The sequence below is a fragment of the Neoarius graeffei genome, chromosome 2 (assembly GCF_027579695.1).
Source record: "Neoarius graeffei isolate fNeoGra1 chromosome 2, fNeoGra1.pri, whole genome shotgun sequence".
NCBI lineage: Eukaryota > Metazoa > Chordata > Actinopteri > Siluriformes > Ariidae > Neoarius > Neoarius graeffei.
In genome coordinates, this window is record NC_083570.1 from 16,319,694 (window position 1) to 16,336,147 (window position 16,454).

The window sequence follows — 16,454 nt, forward strand, 5'->3', positions numbered from 1 at the left end:
GTTTACTTCTGTACTGTAAGATTTAGTTCAGGACAATAGGCAAAAATTCAGCACAGGGAATCCTGCTGTGTATTTTTTTTTCCGTGTGTCTTAGTGTGTAACTTAATTATCCTACACATAAAATTAAGTTTACTTTCAGACTCAGAATAGTGCATGCGGATCATCTTACCAACACGATTTTATATAAAATTTTCTCCTAAAATTAGCCTTTTGGTTTCAGGCTAATCCATGTGTATGCGTCTGCTCACAGCGGTCCATACGCTGGCGCTATGCTCTAGCGCCAATATGAGAGTCTTCGTGGCGCGTTGAGCTTCTCCGTGCCAGTCTACATGCAGGCCAAGAAGCGCTACGTGCTAGCGTTGGCGGCAGCTTGCGCCATGCTGCTTGCCTACATCTGCACTCTTCACACCACCGAGCTCCAGACACAGAGTGACGAGCCACATTTTCACGCCCTTCTTCAGCATGCTGAGCAGCCATACCTGTATCTGGAGGAAGCGGAACCAGAAGAGTATGGACCACTGGTGCTGCTGCGTCACGAGATCCAAAACAACATGTACAAGAGCCGCCGCTGTCGCATGGACACATGCTTTGACTTTGGTCGGTGTCAGGGTGCCTTCCGTGTCTATGTGTACCCTCCAGGCACGAGTGCGGTCACAGGAATTTCTGAGAATTACCGGAAAGTTCTGGCGGCCATTGAGGACTCACGGTTCTACACAAGTGATCCAAGTGAGGCATGCCTTTTCGTGCTCAGTGTTGACACGCTGGACCGGGACAGACTCTCACCTCAATATGTGCAGGATGTTAGAACTCAGATCCAGAACCTTCCACTGTGGAATGATGGCAGGAACCACCTGATTTTTAACTTGTACTCTGGGACATGGCCTGACTATGCTGAGGATTTGGGTTTTGATGTAGGCCAGGCCATGTTGGCCAAAGCCAGCGTTGACATGCAGAACTTCAGACCCCATTTTGACGTCTCCATACCTCTTTTTTCCAAAGACCACCCCCAGAAAGGTGGGGAAAAAGGTTATTTGACGTCCAACAATGTCCCACCTGCACGGAAATACCTTCTGGTGTTCAAGGGGAAGAGGTACCTTACAGGAATTGGTTCAGAAACCAGGAATGCTTTGTATCACATACATAATGGGGAAGATATGATTTTGTTGACCACCTGCAAGCATGGGAAAGACTGGGAGAAGCACAAAGACGTTAGGTGTGACCAGGACAATGAAGAATACTCAAAGTAAGTCTGCTACGTTTATCACCTTGCTACTGGTCCAAGGTTGCGAAGGTTGATCATGTTTTATTCACTGTGTGTCACATGACGTGATGCATCTGTTTGGTAAAATGAAATGTATCCTGAGAAAAGAATGATGTATCATGGAAAAAGACCTTGGATGATAACAAGTATGGCATCACAGAGTCGGCTAAAATGATGATGGACAGGGAACCACATTTAAAAGCTGTACATTATTTTAAGATGGAACATGCTTTCTGCAGAAATGAATGCTGTGACTTATGAGATGTGGCAGGAACAAGGCAATTGAAGCAACATATGTTGCCCTTGTTCACACAACTCTGCTTTTTTGTGGCTCAAAAGCTTTGTCTTGGCGTTCCGTCCTTGGATAACTTTGATAAAGCTTCGGCTGTTAACTGAACCCTGTGTGTCAGCATCAAAGCTGAGTTGAGACGCATCGCTTTTGTTGCGCTTTACAAAACACATTCTCTCACACACACACACACACACACACACACACACACACACACAGAGAGACACCAAACAACGACTACTATAATCTCAGTAATCCATTGTGGAGGAGTGGAATGGTGTGTTTGCTTTAGTGCCCCATGGGAAGAATTGGCCTTCATTGTTCTGGGTTCTTCACATTACATGTGTGTCACAGGCTTTCTCGCTCGTGCTTTGTTACAGAGTGTGTGTTTCAGCACAGGGACTTCTGTCACATTGTTTGAAAAGCCCTTTCTCACCCAGAGAGGGTGCAACACACGCTAATTATCAAGAGTGAGACCAGTATTTTTCAGTCCTGCAGTTGTGTTTGTTGATAATCAAAGCATTTATAAATGAATGGGGTGTTAGGCAGCAAGCGACATCCACATCACTTCATGCTAACTTCTTGCTAATCTTGCACTCAAGACTCAGTCATTCTTTTAGATGGTCAGGCTTCATAAAGGAGTTCTACCTACAACCCTTTGTTGCAGGAGTCTACATAGTATTGTTAAGGTATCCTGCAGAGGGAAAAGATGAAGGTGTGTTAATGTTATCATTAAGAGAGAGCAAAAGTTGACCCTTTCAATCAATTCCCAAAGGAGTGTTAATGCCAGGAAAGTAGTTGCCATCATGTGTTGCCATTTTAAAGAAATAGACAAATCAGCCATAACATTATGACCACTGACAGGTGAAGTGAATAAAATTGAATGGCACCGCAAAGGGATGGGATATATTGGCAGCAAGAGAATAGTCAGTTCTTGAAGAAGTTGATGTGTTGGAAGCAGGAAAAATGGGCAAGCATAGTGTAAGGATCTGAGCCACTTTGCCAAGGGCCAAATTATGATGGCTAGATGACTGGGTCTGAGCATCTCCAAAATGGCACATCTTGTGAGGTGTTCCCGGTATGCAGTGGTTAGTATCTACCAAAAGTGGTCCAAGGAAGGACAACTGGTGAACCGGCAACAGGGTCATGGGTGTTGAAGGCTCACTGGTACCTTTCTGTTTCAGCTAGCATTAACTTTTTCAGCAGTTTGTGCTACAGTAGCTCTTCTGTGGGATTGGACCATATGGACTAGCCTTCGTGCCCCAGCGAGCCTTCGACACTCATGACCCTGTCGCTGGTTCACCAGTTGTCCTTCCTTGGACCACTTTTGGAAGGTACTAATCACTGCATACTGGGAACACCCCACAAGACGTGCCATTTTGGAGAAATGACCCAGTCATCTAGCCATCACAATTTGGCCCTTGTCAAAGTCTCTCAGATCCTTTTGCTTGCCCATTTTTCCTGCTTCCAACACATCAACTTCTTCAAGAACTGACCATTCTCTTGCTGCCACCATGTTGTACATCTGATGAATTTCACAAAAAGTAAATGATCAAATTTTTTGGTCAGAGTCTGGGCTTTTTTTTTTTGTGGTTCATGTGAAGAACTGTAAAAGTAAAAAAAAAAAAGTCTGTGAGTGATACTTTTCAACATGATGCATGATGGTGTACCGGAGTACTGGGACACTGACTTGCAAAAAATAAACATACAAACAAACAAACAAAAAACCTGACCTCAATCTGGTATGACACTGGGATTATGCATCAAACATACATTCAGACTTTGTAAGGAATTTTCTCAAGCAGCTGGTGACCCCTGACAGATTTAATGCATAACCAAGTATTTGGGAAGAAGTAACATGTGACTCCTCTTTCATAGGGAAATTAAGAAGATTAACATGTTGATATGGAAATGTCACAGCTGTAAAATTAACATACATTTTTAAACAATGTAAAATTTTAATCATTTAAACTTCTTGGTTGTAAACTTGTTTTGACTGTTGGAGGAACAACTGGATTGAACTGAAGTGGCCAATGCAGTGTTCAGGCCTGTGCTCTGTTCAAAATAGAGTGATTATTTTCAGTCTAGTACACATACAGCAATCACGCTGCCTTGTTATGACTGTCACAATTTTATAGCATGAAAACACCCGTTCCTGTTGAAGGAGCCCAAATGCAATTAATTACCAGATTCCTGGTGTGCCACCGTGAAGATATTGGAATATGTCTTATTACTGTTTATTCAGCATTAGCGATTAAATGGGGGAGGGGGCAACAAAGCAAAAAATAAGTGGAACCCTTGTTTCCAAATCCCAAAACCTTTGTAGTTGAGGATTTTTCCAGATATGGAATAATAGAACTCTAAATGAGTAGTTTATTAAAGGCAAGTGCACTTATTTGGTGAAAGACTACGTTAGTGAGTGTAAGCTGAGATTTGTCTTACAGCTGATATTATATTAGAGTGTTACAACTGATACTAAGATAAATTTATCACTGATGATGAGTGATTCAGATCTAGATTTTATTTCCAATAAAATTAAAAAAGGCACAAAATTTCTCAGTTGTTACATATTTTTTACCTGTATTTTTTTATTCAAATGTTTAACTTGAACCTCCATGCATCCATTATCCGTAACCGCGTATCCTGTGCAAGGTCGCAAGCAAGCTAGAACTTATCCCAGCTGACCATGGGTGAGAGGTCGGGTACACCCTGGACAAGTCGCCAGGTCATCGCAGGGCTGACACGAAGAGATAAGCAACCATTCATACTCACATCTGCACCTACGACCAATTTAGAGCCTTAAGTTATCCTAACTTGCATGTCTTTGGATTGTGGGGGAAACCGGAGCACCCAGAGGAAACCCACGCAGGCACGGGGAGAACATGCAAACTCCACACAGGAAGACCCTCACTGGCCGCTGGGCTCGAACCCAGAACCTTCTTGCTGTGAGGTAACAATGCTAACCACTACACCACCATGCCGGCCTAACCTGAACCTATTTCACCAAAAAATGTTAATACAGGGTGTTCAACATTTTGGCAGTGTCTATTATCATGTCATGAATCTACACAGCCCATAATATTTACAGGCAAAAATCTATATATAGTTTGCAAAATTAATACATACACAGAGATGTCCACAGGCGCCGGCAATCGGCGGTTTTCTCTGCCTACGCAGACAGTCTGCGCCAGCTACTCGATCCCAGAGGGAAAAAAAACCAAAACAAAACCTTGTTGTAACAACTCTAAACTTGTGGAAAACAGAGGAACTGGAAACAGGCTTCAGACCAGGTGTGTTCTTTTTATTTTTACACTTTTCAGTGACCACTAACACGTATACTTTCACACAAACATACACGTGGGGTGACACGGCTGTCTCTCTCTGTTATTCCTGGCTGTTTGAAAGGCACACAGAGAGACAGGTTAATAGACAGCCAGTAATTAGACACAGGTGCACCTCATCACATGTTACCTACTGGTTCGACCTACCTCCTTGCCGTTCACAGCCGATGCGCGACCACGCCCCACTGCCATGCTTGCCTTTCAGTGTTCAAGCAATTTATATCATCTCCGCTGCCCATAATTTGCTGCAAATCCAAATATTTCACCATCCATGAAATTATCTTCGATTTGGGTTGAGCATGACCAGAAGCGACGTCATATTTGTTGATCGATTCTTGTGCTCCAATTGGTTGAGCTGGACCACACCATAGTGTATGTAGTTATGTTACAGAGCCAGGCAGCGTACTACAGAGGGTAACTGAGGAAGCCAAGCACACACACATCAGGAGGGAAATTTCAGACATATTTTGCAAGTATTTTACAGGGAATTGGTTAGTAATTTATTAGCTGAGAATGAACCAGAAGGTATGTAAATTTTAAAAAATTTCTGCAGGGGGTGCCATGCTCCCAGACCCCCCCTAGCATTAGCACACCTATGGCTCACCACCACAAATTCCAGAGCCATCCAACCATCATCCATAACTGCTTATTCTGTGCAGAGTCACAGGCAACCTGGAGCCTATCCCAGCTGATTATGGGCGAGAGGCAGGGTACACCCCAGACAAGTCGCTAGATCATCGCAGGGCTGACACATAGAGACAACCAACCATTCACACTCATGGTCAATTTAGAGCCACCAATTAGCCTAACTTGCACCTATTTGGACCGTAGGGGAAACCAGAGCACCCAAAGGAAACCCATGTGGACACGGGGAGAACATGCAAACTCCACACAGAAAGGTCCCCGTCGGCCACTGGGCTCAAACCCAGAACGTTCTTGCTGTGAGGCAACAGTGGTAACCACTACACCACCATGCCACCAAATTCCAGAGTCGCCTATGACATTTTTTTTTTTGGCCGGCTACTTCAGATTTTCTGGAGAACCCTGCATACAAAATATAAAAGAAAGTGTTCACACTTACGGTATTGTGTTAAAGGTGCAACCAGCTGTCATTAGAAGTCACGTAATTAGCTGAATAGAGTCCATATATGTGCAATTAAAGTGTCACATAATCTCAATATCCTAACTTTGAACACCATTAAGTCCGTTATTTTAAAAAAAGGAAAGAATTACGGCACAACTGACGCTGTTTAATTGAAGCCGTCCATAAAAATCAGTGACTGGGTAAAGAGGGATTAGTCAGAGAAGCAACCAATTGGCCACAGTTAACTCAAAAGGAACTGGAAAGATCCACAGCTCTAATGGGAGAAGTTGTTCACAGGACAAACAGAGCCTGGGTACTTCAAAAAGCTAGGCTTTATAGAAGAATGCTGAGACATATGAAATCTTGTTTGCCAAAAGGGATATTAGAAACCTGGCAAGTATCAGGGAAAAGGTACTCTGATTTGATTAGATTAAAATATATATATATATTATATATACTGTGTGTGTGTGTGTATATATATATATATATATATATATATATATATATATATATATACACAGTGGTGCTTGAAAGTTTGTGAACCCTTTAGAATTTTCTATATTTCTGCATAAATATGACCTAAAACATCATCGGATTTTCACACAAGTCCTAAAAGTAGATAAAGAGAACCCAGTTAAACAAATGAGATAAAAATATTATACTTGATCATTTATTTATTGAGGAAAATGATCCAATATTACATATCTGTGAGTGGCAAAAGTATGTGAACCTTTGCGTTCAGTATCTGGTGTGACCCCCTTGTGCAGCAATAACTGCAACTAAACGTTTGCGGTAACTGTTGATCAGTCCTGCACACCGGCTTGGAGGAATTTTAACCTGTTCCTCCGTACAGAACAGCTTCAACTCTGGGATGTTGGTGGGTTTCCTCACATGAACTGCTCACTTCAGGTCCTTCCACAACATTTCCATTGGATTAAGGTCAGGACTTTGACTTGGCCATTCCAAAACATTAACTTTATTCTTCTTTAACCATTCTTTGGTAGAACGACTTGTATGCTTAGGGTTGCTGTCTTGCTGCATGACTCACCTTCTCTTGATATTTAGTTCACGTACAGATGTCCTGGTATTTTCCTTTAGAATTCACTGGTATAATTCAGAATTCCTTGTTCCAACAATGATAGCAAATCATCCTGGCCCAGATGCAGCAAAACAGGCCCAAACCATGATACTACCACCACCACCATGTTTCACAGATGGGATAAGGTTCTTATGCTGGAATGCAGTGTTTTCCTTTCTCCAAACATAACGCTTCTCATTTAAACCAAAACGTTCTATTTTGATCTCATTTGTCCACAAAACATTTTCCAATAGCCTTCTGGCTTGTCCACATGATCTTTAGCAAACTGCAGATGAGCAGCAATGTTCTTTTGGAGAGCAGTGGCTTTCTCCTTGCAACCCTGCCATGCACACCATTGTTGTTCAGTGTTCTCCTGATGGTGGACTCATGAACATTGGCTAATGTTAATGTGAGAGAGGTCTTCAGTTGCTTAGAAGTTACTCTGGGGTCCTTTGTGACCTCGCTGACTATTACACGCCTTGCTCCTGGAGTGATCTTTGTTGGTCGACCACTCCTGGGGAGGGTAACAATGGTCTTGAATTTCCTCCATTTGTACACAATCTGTCTGACTGTGGATTGGTGGAGTCCAAACTCTTTAGAGATGGTTTTGTAACCTTTTCCAGCCTGATGAGCATCAACAACGCTTTTTCTGAGGTCCTCAGAAATCTCCGTTGTTCGTGCCATGATACACTTCCACAAACATGTGTTGTGAAGATCAGACTTTGATAGATCGCTGTTCTTTAAATAAAACAGGGTGCCCACTCACACCTGATTGTCGTCCCATTGAATGAAAACACCTGACTCTAATTTCACCTTCAAATTAACTGCTAATCCTAGAGGTTCACATACTTTTGCCACTTACAGATATGTAATATTGGATCATTTTCCTCAATAAATAAGTGACCAAGTATAATATTTTCATCTCATTTGTTTAATTGGGTTCTCTTTATCTACTTTTAGGACTTGTGTGAAAATATGATGATGTTTTAGGTCATATTTATGCAGAAATATAGGAAATTCTAAAGGGTTCACAAACTTTCAAGCACCACTGTATATATACGGGGCGGCACGGTGGTGTAGTGGTTAGCGCTGTCGCCTCACAGCAAGAAGATCCGGGTTCGAGCCCCGTGGCCAACGAGGGCCTTTCTGTGTGGAGTTTGCATGTTCTCCCCGTGTCCGCGTGGGTTTCCTCCGGGTGCTCCGGTTTCCCCCACAGTCCACGGACATGCAGGTTAGGTTAACTGGTGACTCTAAATTGACCGTAGGTGTGAATGTGAGTGTGAATGGTTGTCTGTGTCTATGTGTCAGTCCTGTGATGACCTGGCGACTTGTCCAGGGTGTAACCCGCCTTTCGCCCGTAGTCAGCTGGGATAGGCTCCAGCTTGCCTGCGACCCTGTAGAACAGGATAAAGCGGCTAGAGATAATGAGATGAGATGAGATGACTATATTAAACGAAAGGCTTTAATTTCATATGGAAAAATAACACAAATTATACTTAAAAAAAAAGTTATGAAAGCTGTGTTCGGATTGTGTGCGGCCACTGCATCAGTCAGTCACACATAACTCATAGATGATGGTGCTAATTTGAGTCAGTGTCAGGTGCTCATTCCAATTAACCCAGAGTTTTCTTAGTGCATATCCTGAACAATAAAGCACATAAATAACCCTCATTTTGTATTAGAAGGCTATAAGTGTGCTCTAATAGGGGAATACTCATCTGTAGTTTAAGTGGAGTAATATATGATCCTCTAGCCTGCAAATTAAAGCCTGAGGTCTTGGCCGGCATGCACTTACAGTTTAAATAAATTGGAAAGGATTTCAAAGTGGCGGTGCGGTCAATAATTGGCGCTCTGTTAAATTAAGTAGGAGCTCAGAGAAAGAGAGCATTCCTTAAACACACACGCGCACACACACACACACATCCACACTCACTCATACACTTCCCGCTGTTCTGGGGTGGATTAAAAATGAGCCTCGCATAATTCTGTTACGACAGCCCAAGCTGGGCACGGCACACGCTCTCTCATAGTCGATGCTTGATTTCATTATTGAGTGGCTCCTAGTCAATGAGAGGCCCGATTCAGAATGCTGTCAGACGTCTTCGTCAGTTTCCTGTTCATTTGCGCCTGCGGGAGAAGGAATGAGAGACGGATGGAGGGATGAAGGAAGGAGACAGAAAAGGGAACCCTGCTGATAAGATGTATCGTCTGACTCTAAATTAGAGACATTCATGACCTGCAGATTCATCATTGAGCATGCATGAGAGAGAGAAAGAGAACGTGATGGAGAGGGATGTTTTAATAAAGGTACAGTATAACAAAATGCAAGCACTAGAAGATGGTGAGAAAGTGCTTTAATTAGTGTGTGATTAATGGAATGTACCTTTTTTAGGCCTCGATCAATTCATCTATGGATGTAACACCTACAAACATATGCTAATAAATCGGTTTGTACGAGGACATTCTTCACACATAGAGAAGAATTTCTCCCAGATATTTTCAGGTAACAGATTAAATATTAAATTAATTTATTCTTGAAAAGCTCTGTTTGTGAAATAATTATTTCAGGAAAATACACCAAGTCTCTAGTCAAGTTCTCCCAAAGCTTCCACATATTTAAGGAATAAAACACTCTTTGTTATGCTGTCATCGGAAAATACTCAACAAGATGTTATGATGCAGCGGTGTTACCGTTTCTGCCCTGAAGCTGATTATTTTCTGATAACACATCCCAAACTGTTTTATTCCTTTTACACCACAGTTTATCCTGAAGACTTTCCCATGGTGGAAAACCTCCTCTCCTGACTGTTACAAAAGCACTGATGCTGAAGACTCCTTCAAAACAGCAAAAATTGTTGAAATAAACTTTACAGAAATTACGTTGCTGTGGAAGTTATTTTTGAGCTGTCAGTGCTAGATTAAGAGAGTAGAGTAATATCTCATCTCATTATCTCTAGCTGCTTTATCCTGTCCTACAGGGTCTCAGGCAAGCTGGAGCCTATCCCAGCTGACTACGGGCGAAAGGCGGGGTACACCCTGGACAAGTCACCAGGTCATCACAGGGCTGACACATAGACACAGACAACCATTCACACTCGCATTCACACCTACGGTCAATTTAGAGTCACCAGTTAACCTAACCTGCATGTCTTTAGACTGTGGGGGAAACCGGAACACCCGGAGGAAACCCATGTGGACACGGGGAGAACAAGCAAACTCAGCACAGAAAGGCCCTCACCGGCCACAGGGCTCAAACCCGGACCTTCTTGCTGTGAGGCAACAGCGCTAACCACTACACCACCGTGCCGCCCTAGAGTAATATTCTGAGGGAAAAAAACCCTGCAGAATATCCAGTATTAAAGCTGTATATCTATGAGAAAAAGCTTGGACATTCTCTAAAATTGTAAAGTTATAAATTTGCAATAATAATAAAATTTAAAAAACCTCAATTTTTTTTTGTCAAGGAACCAGATCATTTCATTTCACAAGGTTCGATCAACGTCATCACATAACAGATACCATGGCTGAGCCGAGAGTTAAAGGAAGTGCAGTCTTTCCTCCTCAGTCGCACAATATAAAAGATAATTATACATACAGGACACTATTTCGATGGAGTAAAAACGTGTTCTATTCCCTTCTAGCAGGTTTCATTCATTTGGTTCGACAGCATGCAATATTGTTTGCATATCTTTTATCCTATGTGTATTACATTGCTCTACCCGATGAAGAATGAGCGTTGAATATGGTTTATGATATTGCATGGTTGTCAAGACAGCATGACGCCATATGTCAGAGCTGATGTGAATATCCAGTAAGAAAGTGTTTTGCTGTGCATGTGCAGAAGCAGTTCTCTGTTCACCGGCAGCACCTGCAGTAAACTGTTGCAGTGGGTTGAAAATGCCATAAGATACGTATTACACGTAAAACTTCTGCACTAGTGAGCATCTTCTTATTCTTCCTCCTTGTCTAGCACTATTGCCAGGTCAGGCTCCATGTGGACCCTACTGATCCACGTCATACTAATTGGAGCACTGTTTTATGCTGGATGCCTTCCACGCTAATGAGCAACTGTGACAATTTGTAAACAAACATGGCCACCAGGTTTGCTTCATTAAATATGGAAGATTTTGAGAGAATTTTGAAAGAGAAACTCATTTTTGACTCGTTCAGTATTATGCTAGCTGAATGAAATATATCTGCTATACTGTGAAAAAAGCCAGCCAATGTTATTTAAATAAAACGCTAAGAATTTTAAACCACATTTCCCAGAATGCACTGTGATTGTTGTCTCAGAGAATTTCCACAGGAGGACCGAGTTTCTAGAGGGATGTGTTTTCTACAAACCTTGATGTTTGAGTCACATGATCATCAGATTATGTTCTCTTTAAAATCACAACATGCCCTTATTTCAGTTTGGAGTGAACCAAAGTTCCAGCAACAATGTGAAAATACAAAGAAACAGTAATCACAAAGTATACAAGACGCTTGTATTGAAGAAGGTTTTTTTTTATTATTTTGTGATTCAGGACGTGTTTAATATCTGGAGGAGGATCACTGATACATGTGCTACAAGACTGAATACAGCAGTTAACAGCAATCAAACTAAAATGATCAGAGATGAGTTTGGTGAAAAACAGTGTGGAGGTTTTTGGTTTTTTTTTTTCAAAGGAGGATGGAGAAAGAGCACCGGAAAACAAAGTAATGGAGGACCAAAATAGGAAGTTACCCCAGGACCTTGTCCAGGGCTTCATATGTCATTGAATTGTTGAGGTAGGCAGATGCAAGTGCAGGAAACTATTTATTGACAGTGAGAGAAGTTGGAAAAAAAATAGCCTCAATGAGGCTGTAGCTCATCCAGCCAAGACGCCCATAAAATTGTAAATATGACCGGTGGCGCCACCATCTTGACAACTTTTATGCACACCCACCTGGGGAATATTGTATGTGAGTTTGATCAAAATCTGACCAATCCTGTAGGAGGAGTAGCGATTTTTGTAAATTGTGGACGGATGGATGACCTGTGATCGCATAAGCTCATCCGGCCTGGCCTGCAGCCGGATGAGCTAACAAAGATCATGAAACATGAATGAGAAATACCAAGGCTTGACAAGCATACCGGAGACATCGACCAAACATCGACAAGGTGTGCTATACAGTGAGCTACTTAAATATTTGTGTGAATGAGACAACAGTGCGATACAGGTACTTGAGGTCATCTGACATGAAATGGCTTGTGGGTGATGTAGCCGAGGCACTGTATCTTCTTGATTTATTAGCACATTTGAACCACTTCATTTCTGAACTTCCTGACAGCTCTTTGTTCAACCATTTCCACCACGTCATGTCTGATTTTAAACCTTAATTTTGGTATGTTGGTGTACCAGTGTGTTGGAATCCCTCCATGTCTCCAGACACTTGACATTGTTTTGTTTCAAGCATAATTATAGTGTATGAAAGCACATGGTTCACATCGTCTTTCCTAGCATTTGGAGGAAAAAGGCAGGTTGAGAATGGTTGGAAATGGAGCAACAGTTGAGCAGCAGAGAAAGAGAGAGAGAGACATGAGGAAGAGTGTGACAGGATGAGCTTGGAACCAGGCCCACCTGCTGTGACAGGTTCAGTAACAGTGTAATGTGTCAGTGGGAGTTACACTTTAAACCTCTGTAATGAGGAGCCATGAGGAGAAACACCACCTTGACTCTGCCACAGTGTGTTTACTGGCCCGGAAATAATGGTCTTCAGTTGAATTTGTATCTGCCGTAGGAGATGTATTCCATCACACTCGTTTCAAACTGGGTATACATTTACAGGTATATGTTATGGGATATAGTACACTTTAAGACATTTCAACATGTCAAATAGTCATTCAGCATCCTCCTCAGGAAGAGGCTGCCTGGGGTTTGTTTGTCTTGATATTTTTTTCTGCCGAGATGAAGCCTGTCCCATTTGCAAGGTATCAGTAGACAGCTGTCGTCTAAGGTTCCTCATTTTGGAAGAAGTTGTAGGCAGCATTCGAGGCTAAAAGTATGTTCACTGGACAACAGTTGAAAAGGTTTAAAAATACAGTGAACAGTCCTGTCAGTCTGACGAAGGAAGTTTTTTTAGTAATTGTATCCATCCATCCATTATCCGTAACCACTTATCCTGTGCAGGGTCATGGGCAAGCTGGAGCCTATCCCAGTTGACTATGGGTGAGAGGTGGGGTACACCCTGGACAAGTCGCCAGATCATCGCAGGGCTGACACATGCAGACAAACAGCCATTCACACTCACATTCACACCTACAGTCAATTTAGAGCCACCAGTTAGCCTAACCTGCATGTCTTTGGACTGTAGGGGAAACCAGAGCACCTGGAGGAAACCCACACAGACACAGGGAGAACATGCAAACTCTGCGCAGAAAGGCCCCTGTCAGCCACTGGGCTTGAACCCAGAACCTTCTTGCTGTGAGGTGACAGTGCTAACCACTACACCACCGTAATGGTATCCTAAAATGGTAAATCATTTATTATTAAACAGAACTGTTGCGTTCTCAAATCAGATTTCTTCTTTTTCTAGCTGCTCCTGTTGGGGTCGCCACAGTGGATCCTTTTTCTCCGCATATTTGATTTGGCGTAGGTTTTACACCAGATGCCCTTCCTGACGCAACCCTCCCCAGTCTATCTGGGCTTGGAACTAGCTTGTGCAACCCCAGTGGCTGGGTATTTTACCTAATCTGCATGTCTTTGGACTGTGGGGTAAACCAGAGCACCTGGAGGAAACCCACATAAACATGGGGAGAACATGCAAACTCCACACAGAAAGGCCCTCTTCGGCCATGAGATTCAAACCTGGAACCTTCTTGCTGTGAGGTGACAGTGTTAACCACTACACCACTGTGCCACCCAAATCTGATTTCACAAAGAAAGAAAAATAGACGTATAATTGTCGATATGATGAACTTTCCTGTGAGGAGATGTTTATTTCAGCATTTTTGGAAGAAGTCACCATTCTCCACCTGTTGACAGCACCTGTTTCAAACCACATCATTATAAAAAGTTATAGTCTCAGTTGCACTGCTCCAGTGGATGTGGATGTGACCCTGTGCCAACAACTTGAAAAGCACAATGATTCTTTTTCCTGCATTAAAAAAAATGCAGCTGTGCTTCTGTTTGACATTGTGCAACACTGAACCCTTTCATGCACTATGATTTTTTCAAACCTTTCCAAAGTAGAGTAAAACTTTTTCAGTGTGTCTGGACGAGCGGGCATTGATGAACACTCAAAGAATCAAAAGTTATTCCACATCCAGTGAGGTACAAAGTGTTTGAAGGTAAAACAGGGGAGGAAGTGTGTGGTTTAGATTACTTTATTCTGATTGGCCAGGGTGAGTAAAGAACACTTTCTCTGTCTCTCTTTAGCTACAAATGGTCCTAATATGCAGTCACGCTTTTATTCCTTACGTTCTGTAATAATATTGTGAAACACAGTCAGCGTACCTCCCTGTAATCAGTGCCGCTATCCTAACCCAGGCTTGCCCTTAACCCTCAAGTCCTCCACTCCATGCTTGGATTGAATTCTGCTCCATTTGGATAAAAGCTCTTCTTAAATCACTCAGACACTTCATCATCATTTCGTTTCCTGGCTTCCTCAGCTACAGCCAGTATCTGAAAGTTTTACTCCCTGCTCTTTCAAGCCAGCGATAAATAACAGGACCACGATATTCATGATTAAATGACAAGACACTGAATGTTGGTTGGTCCCAGTCTGCAGATTTTTGGAGTTAGGGTTGTAATGAAATACAAAAGTGTGTTTCTGATATTACAGGACATTACAGGATCAGCAAAAATTCACCAGCCAGCTGGGGTTTTAAAACTGCCACTGCCAGCAAGTGGCTCCCGACTACACAGTTGGTAATATTTCCTTTTGTTTTCCTGTCTTATTTCAGCTATCTGTTCTGGATCATTATATCTATAATCCAGTATCCATCCATTATTTATACTGATTATCCATCAGGGTTCCAGGTAAACCTGGAGCCAATCCCAGCTGATTTTGGGTTCACCCTGGGCAGAAAGCTAGTCTATCACAGGGCTAACACAGAAATGAGCCATTCACATTTATCAGCATTTTAGAGTAGCCAGTTGACCTAATCATCATGTGTCTGGACTGTGAAAGGAAACCAGAGCACCCAGAGGAAACCCATGCAGGTACAAGGAGAACATACAAGCTCCACACAGGAAGGCCCCAGTGGTGCGCAAAATTCAAACCCAGAACCTTCTTGCTGTGAGGCTTCAGTGCTGACCACTGCACCACAGCACCACCCAAATCCAATATCATTTTATTTTATTTAAAATTGTAAATCACAAGCAGAGAAAAATCAATTTTGCACAAACCGAGCTGATTACATGCGAGTAAAAGTGACTGCAATGGTTGTTAAATTCAGTCATGCCAATCACAATGGCACTTTTAGTTTCACCGAAGTGCATAGTTCTGTGGCAGTTTTTAATGTTGTTCTGGTCAGTGTGTGTGCGCGTGTGTGTAGAGCTGCGTTCTGCACTAATAACTCACCTGCTCTTGTATGACCTTACACACACACACACACACACACACGACACATATACACCGTCTCCGTCTCAGTCTGTTTCCTCTTCGTTCCTCTCCGTCAAACAGTGACACACACACACAGAGCTCAGTATAATGAGTGAATATTATTATTGTTTTATGTAAATGTCTGGGATGACACACTAAACCATGTGCAGCAGGTGGTCTCCTGGGCTTGACTGACATTTCAGCTAACACATTTCTCCACAGGAGGGACCATATATACAGAGAGAGAGAGTGTGAAAAGTTTGAATGAGACATCTCATGAACGCACAGTTCTAAACTCTAACTTAAGCTAAATACACCCACTGGCCATTTTAATAGGAACGTGTTCTTGGCTGCAGGAGTGGAACCCAATGTGGTCTTCTACTGTTGCATGTTAAGATGCTTTTCTGCTCACCACAGTTGTAAAGAGTTGCTATACCCTTCCTGGCAGCTCAAACCAAACTGGCCATTTTCCTCTGACCTCTCTTATCAATAAGGCGTTTGTTTCCACTCACAGAACTGTCGCTCACTCAACTCAATGTTTTTTGTTTTTCGCACCATTCCGGGTAAACTCAAGAGGCTGTTGTGTGTGAAAACCCCAGGTGATCAGCAGTTTCTGAAATACTCAAAGCAGTCCATCTGGGTCAAACCAACAATCATGCCACAGTGAAATAAAGTCACACTTTGAGATCACAAGTTTTCCCATTCTGATGTTTGAACATTATGAAAATGAACTGAAGCTCTTGATTTGTATCTGCCTGTATTGATGTATTGTGCTGCTGTCAAGGGATTGATTAGAGAACTGCATAAAACAAAACAGCAGGTGGATATAGGGG

The 16,454-nt window shown here is 42.4% G+C and overlaps 1 protein-coding gene across 1 annotated transcript in view; it reads left to right on the forward strand.

Moving 5' to 3' along the window:
* Window positions 1–226: 226 nt before the first annotated feature.
* The window catches only part of LOC132881451 (exostosin-1), a 417,070-nt gene continuing 400,842 nt past the window's right edge, over window positions 227–16,454 (forward strand). Inside the window, exon 1 of the mRNA XM_060913916.1 lies at window positions 227–1,243. Coding sequence (XP_060769899.1) covers window positions 330–1,243 — 914 coding nt within the window. The 5' untranslated portion in view covers window positions 227–329. The remainder of the gene's footprint in view (window positions 1,244–16,454) is intronic.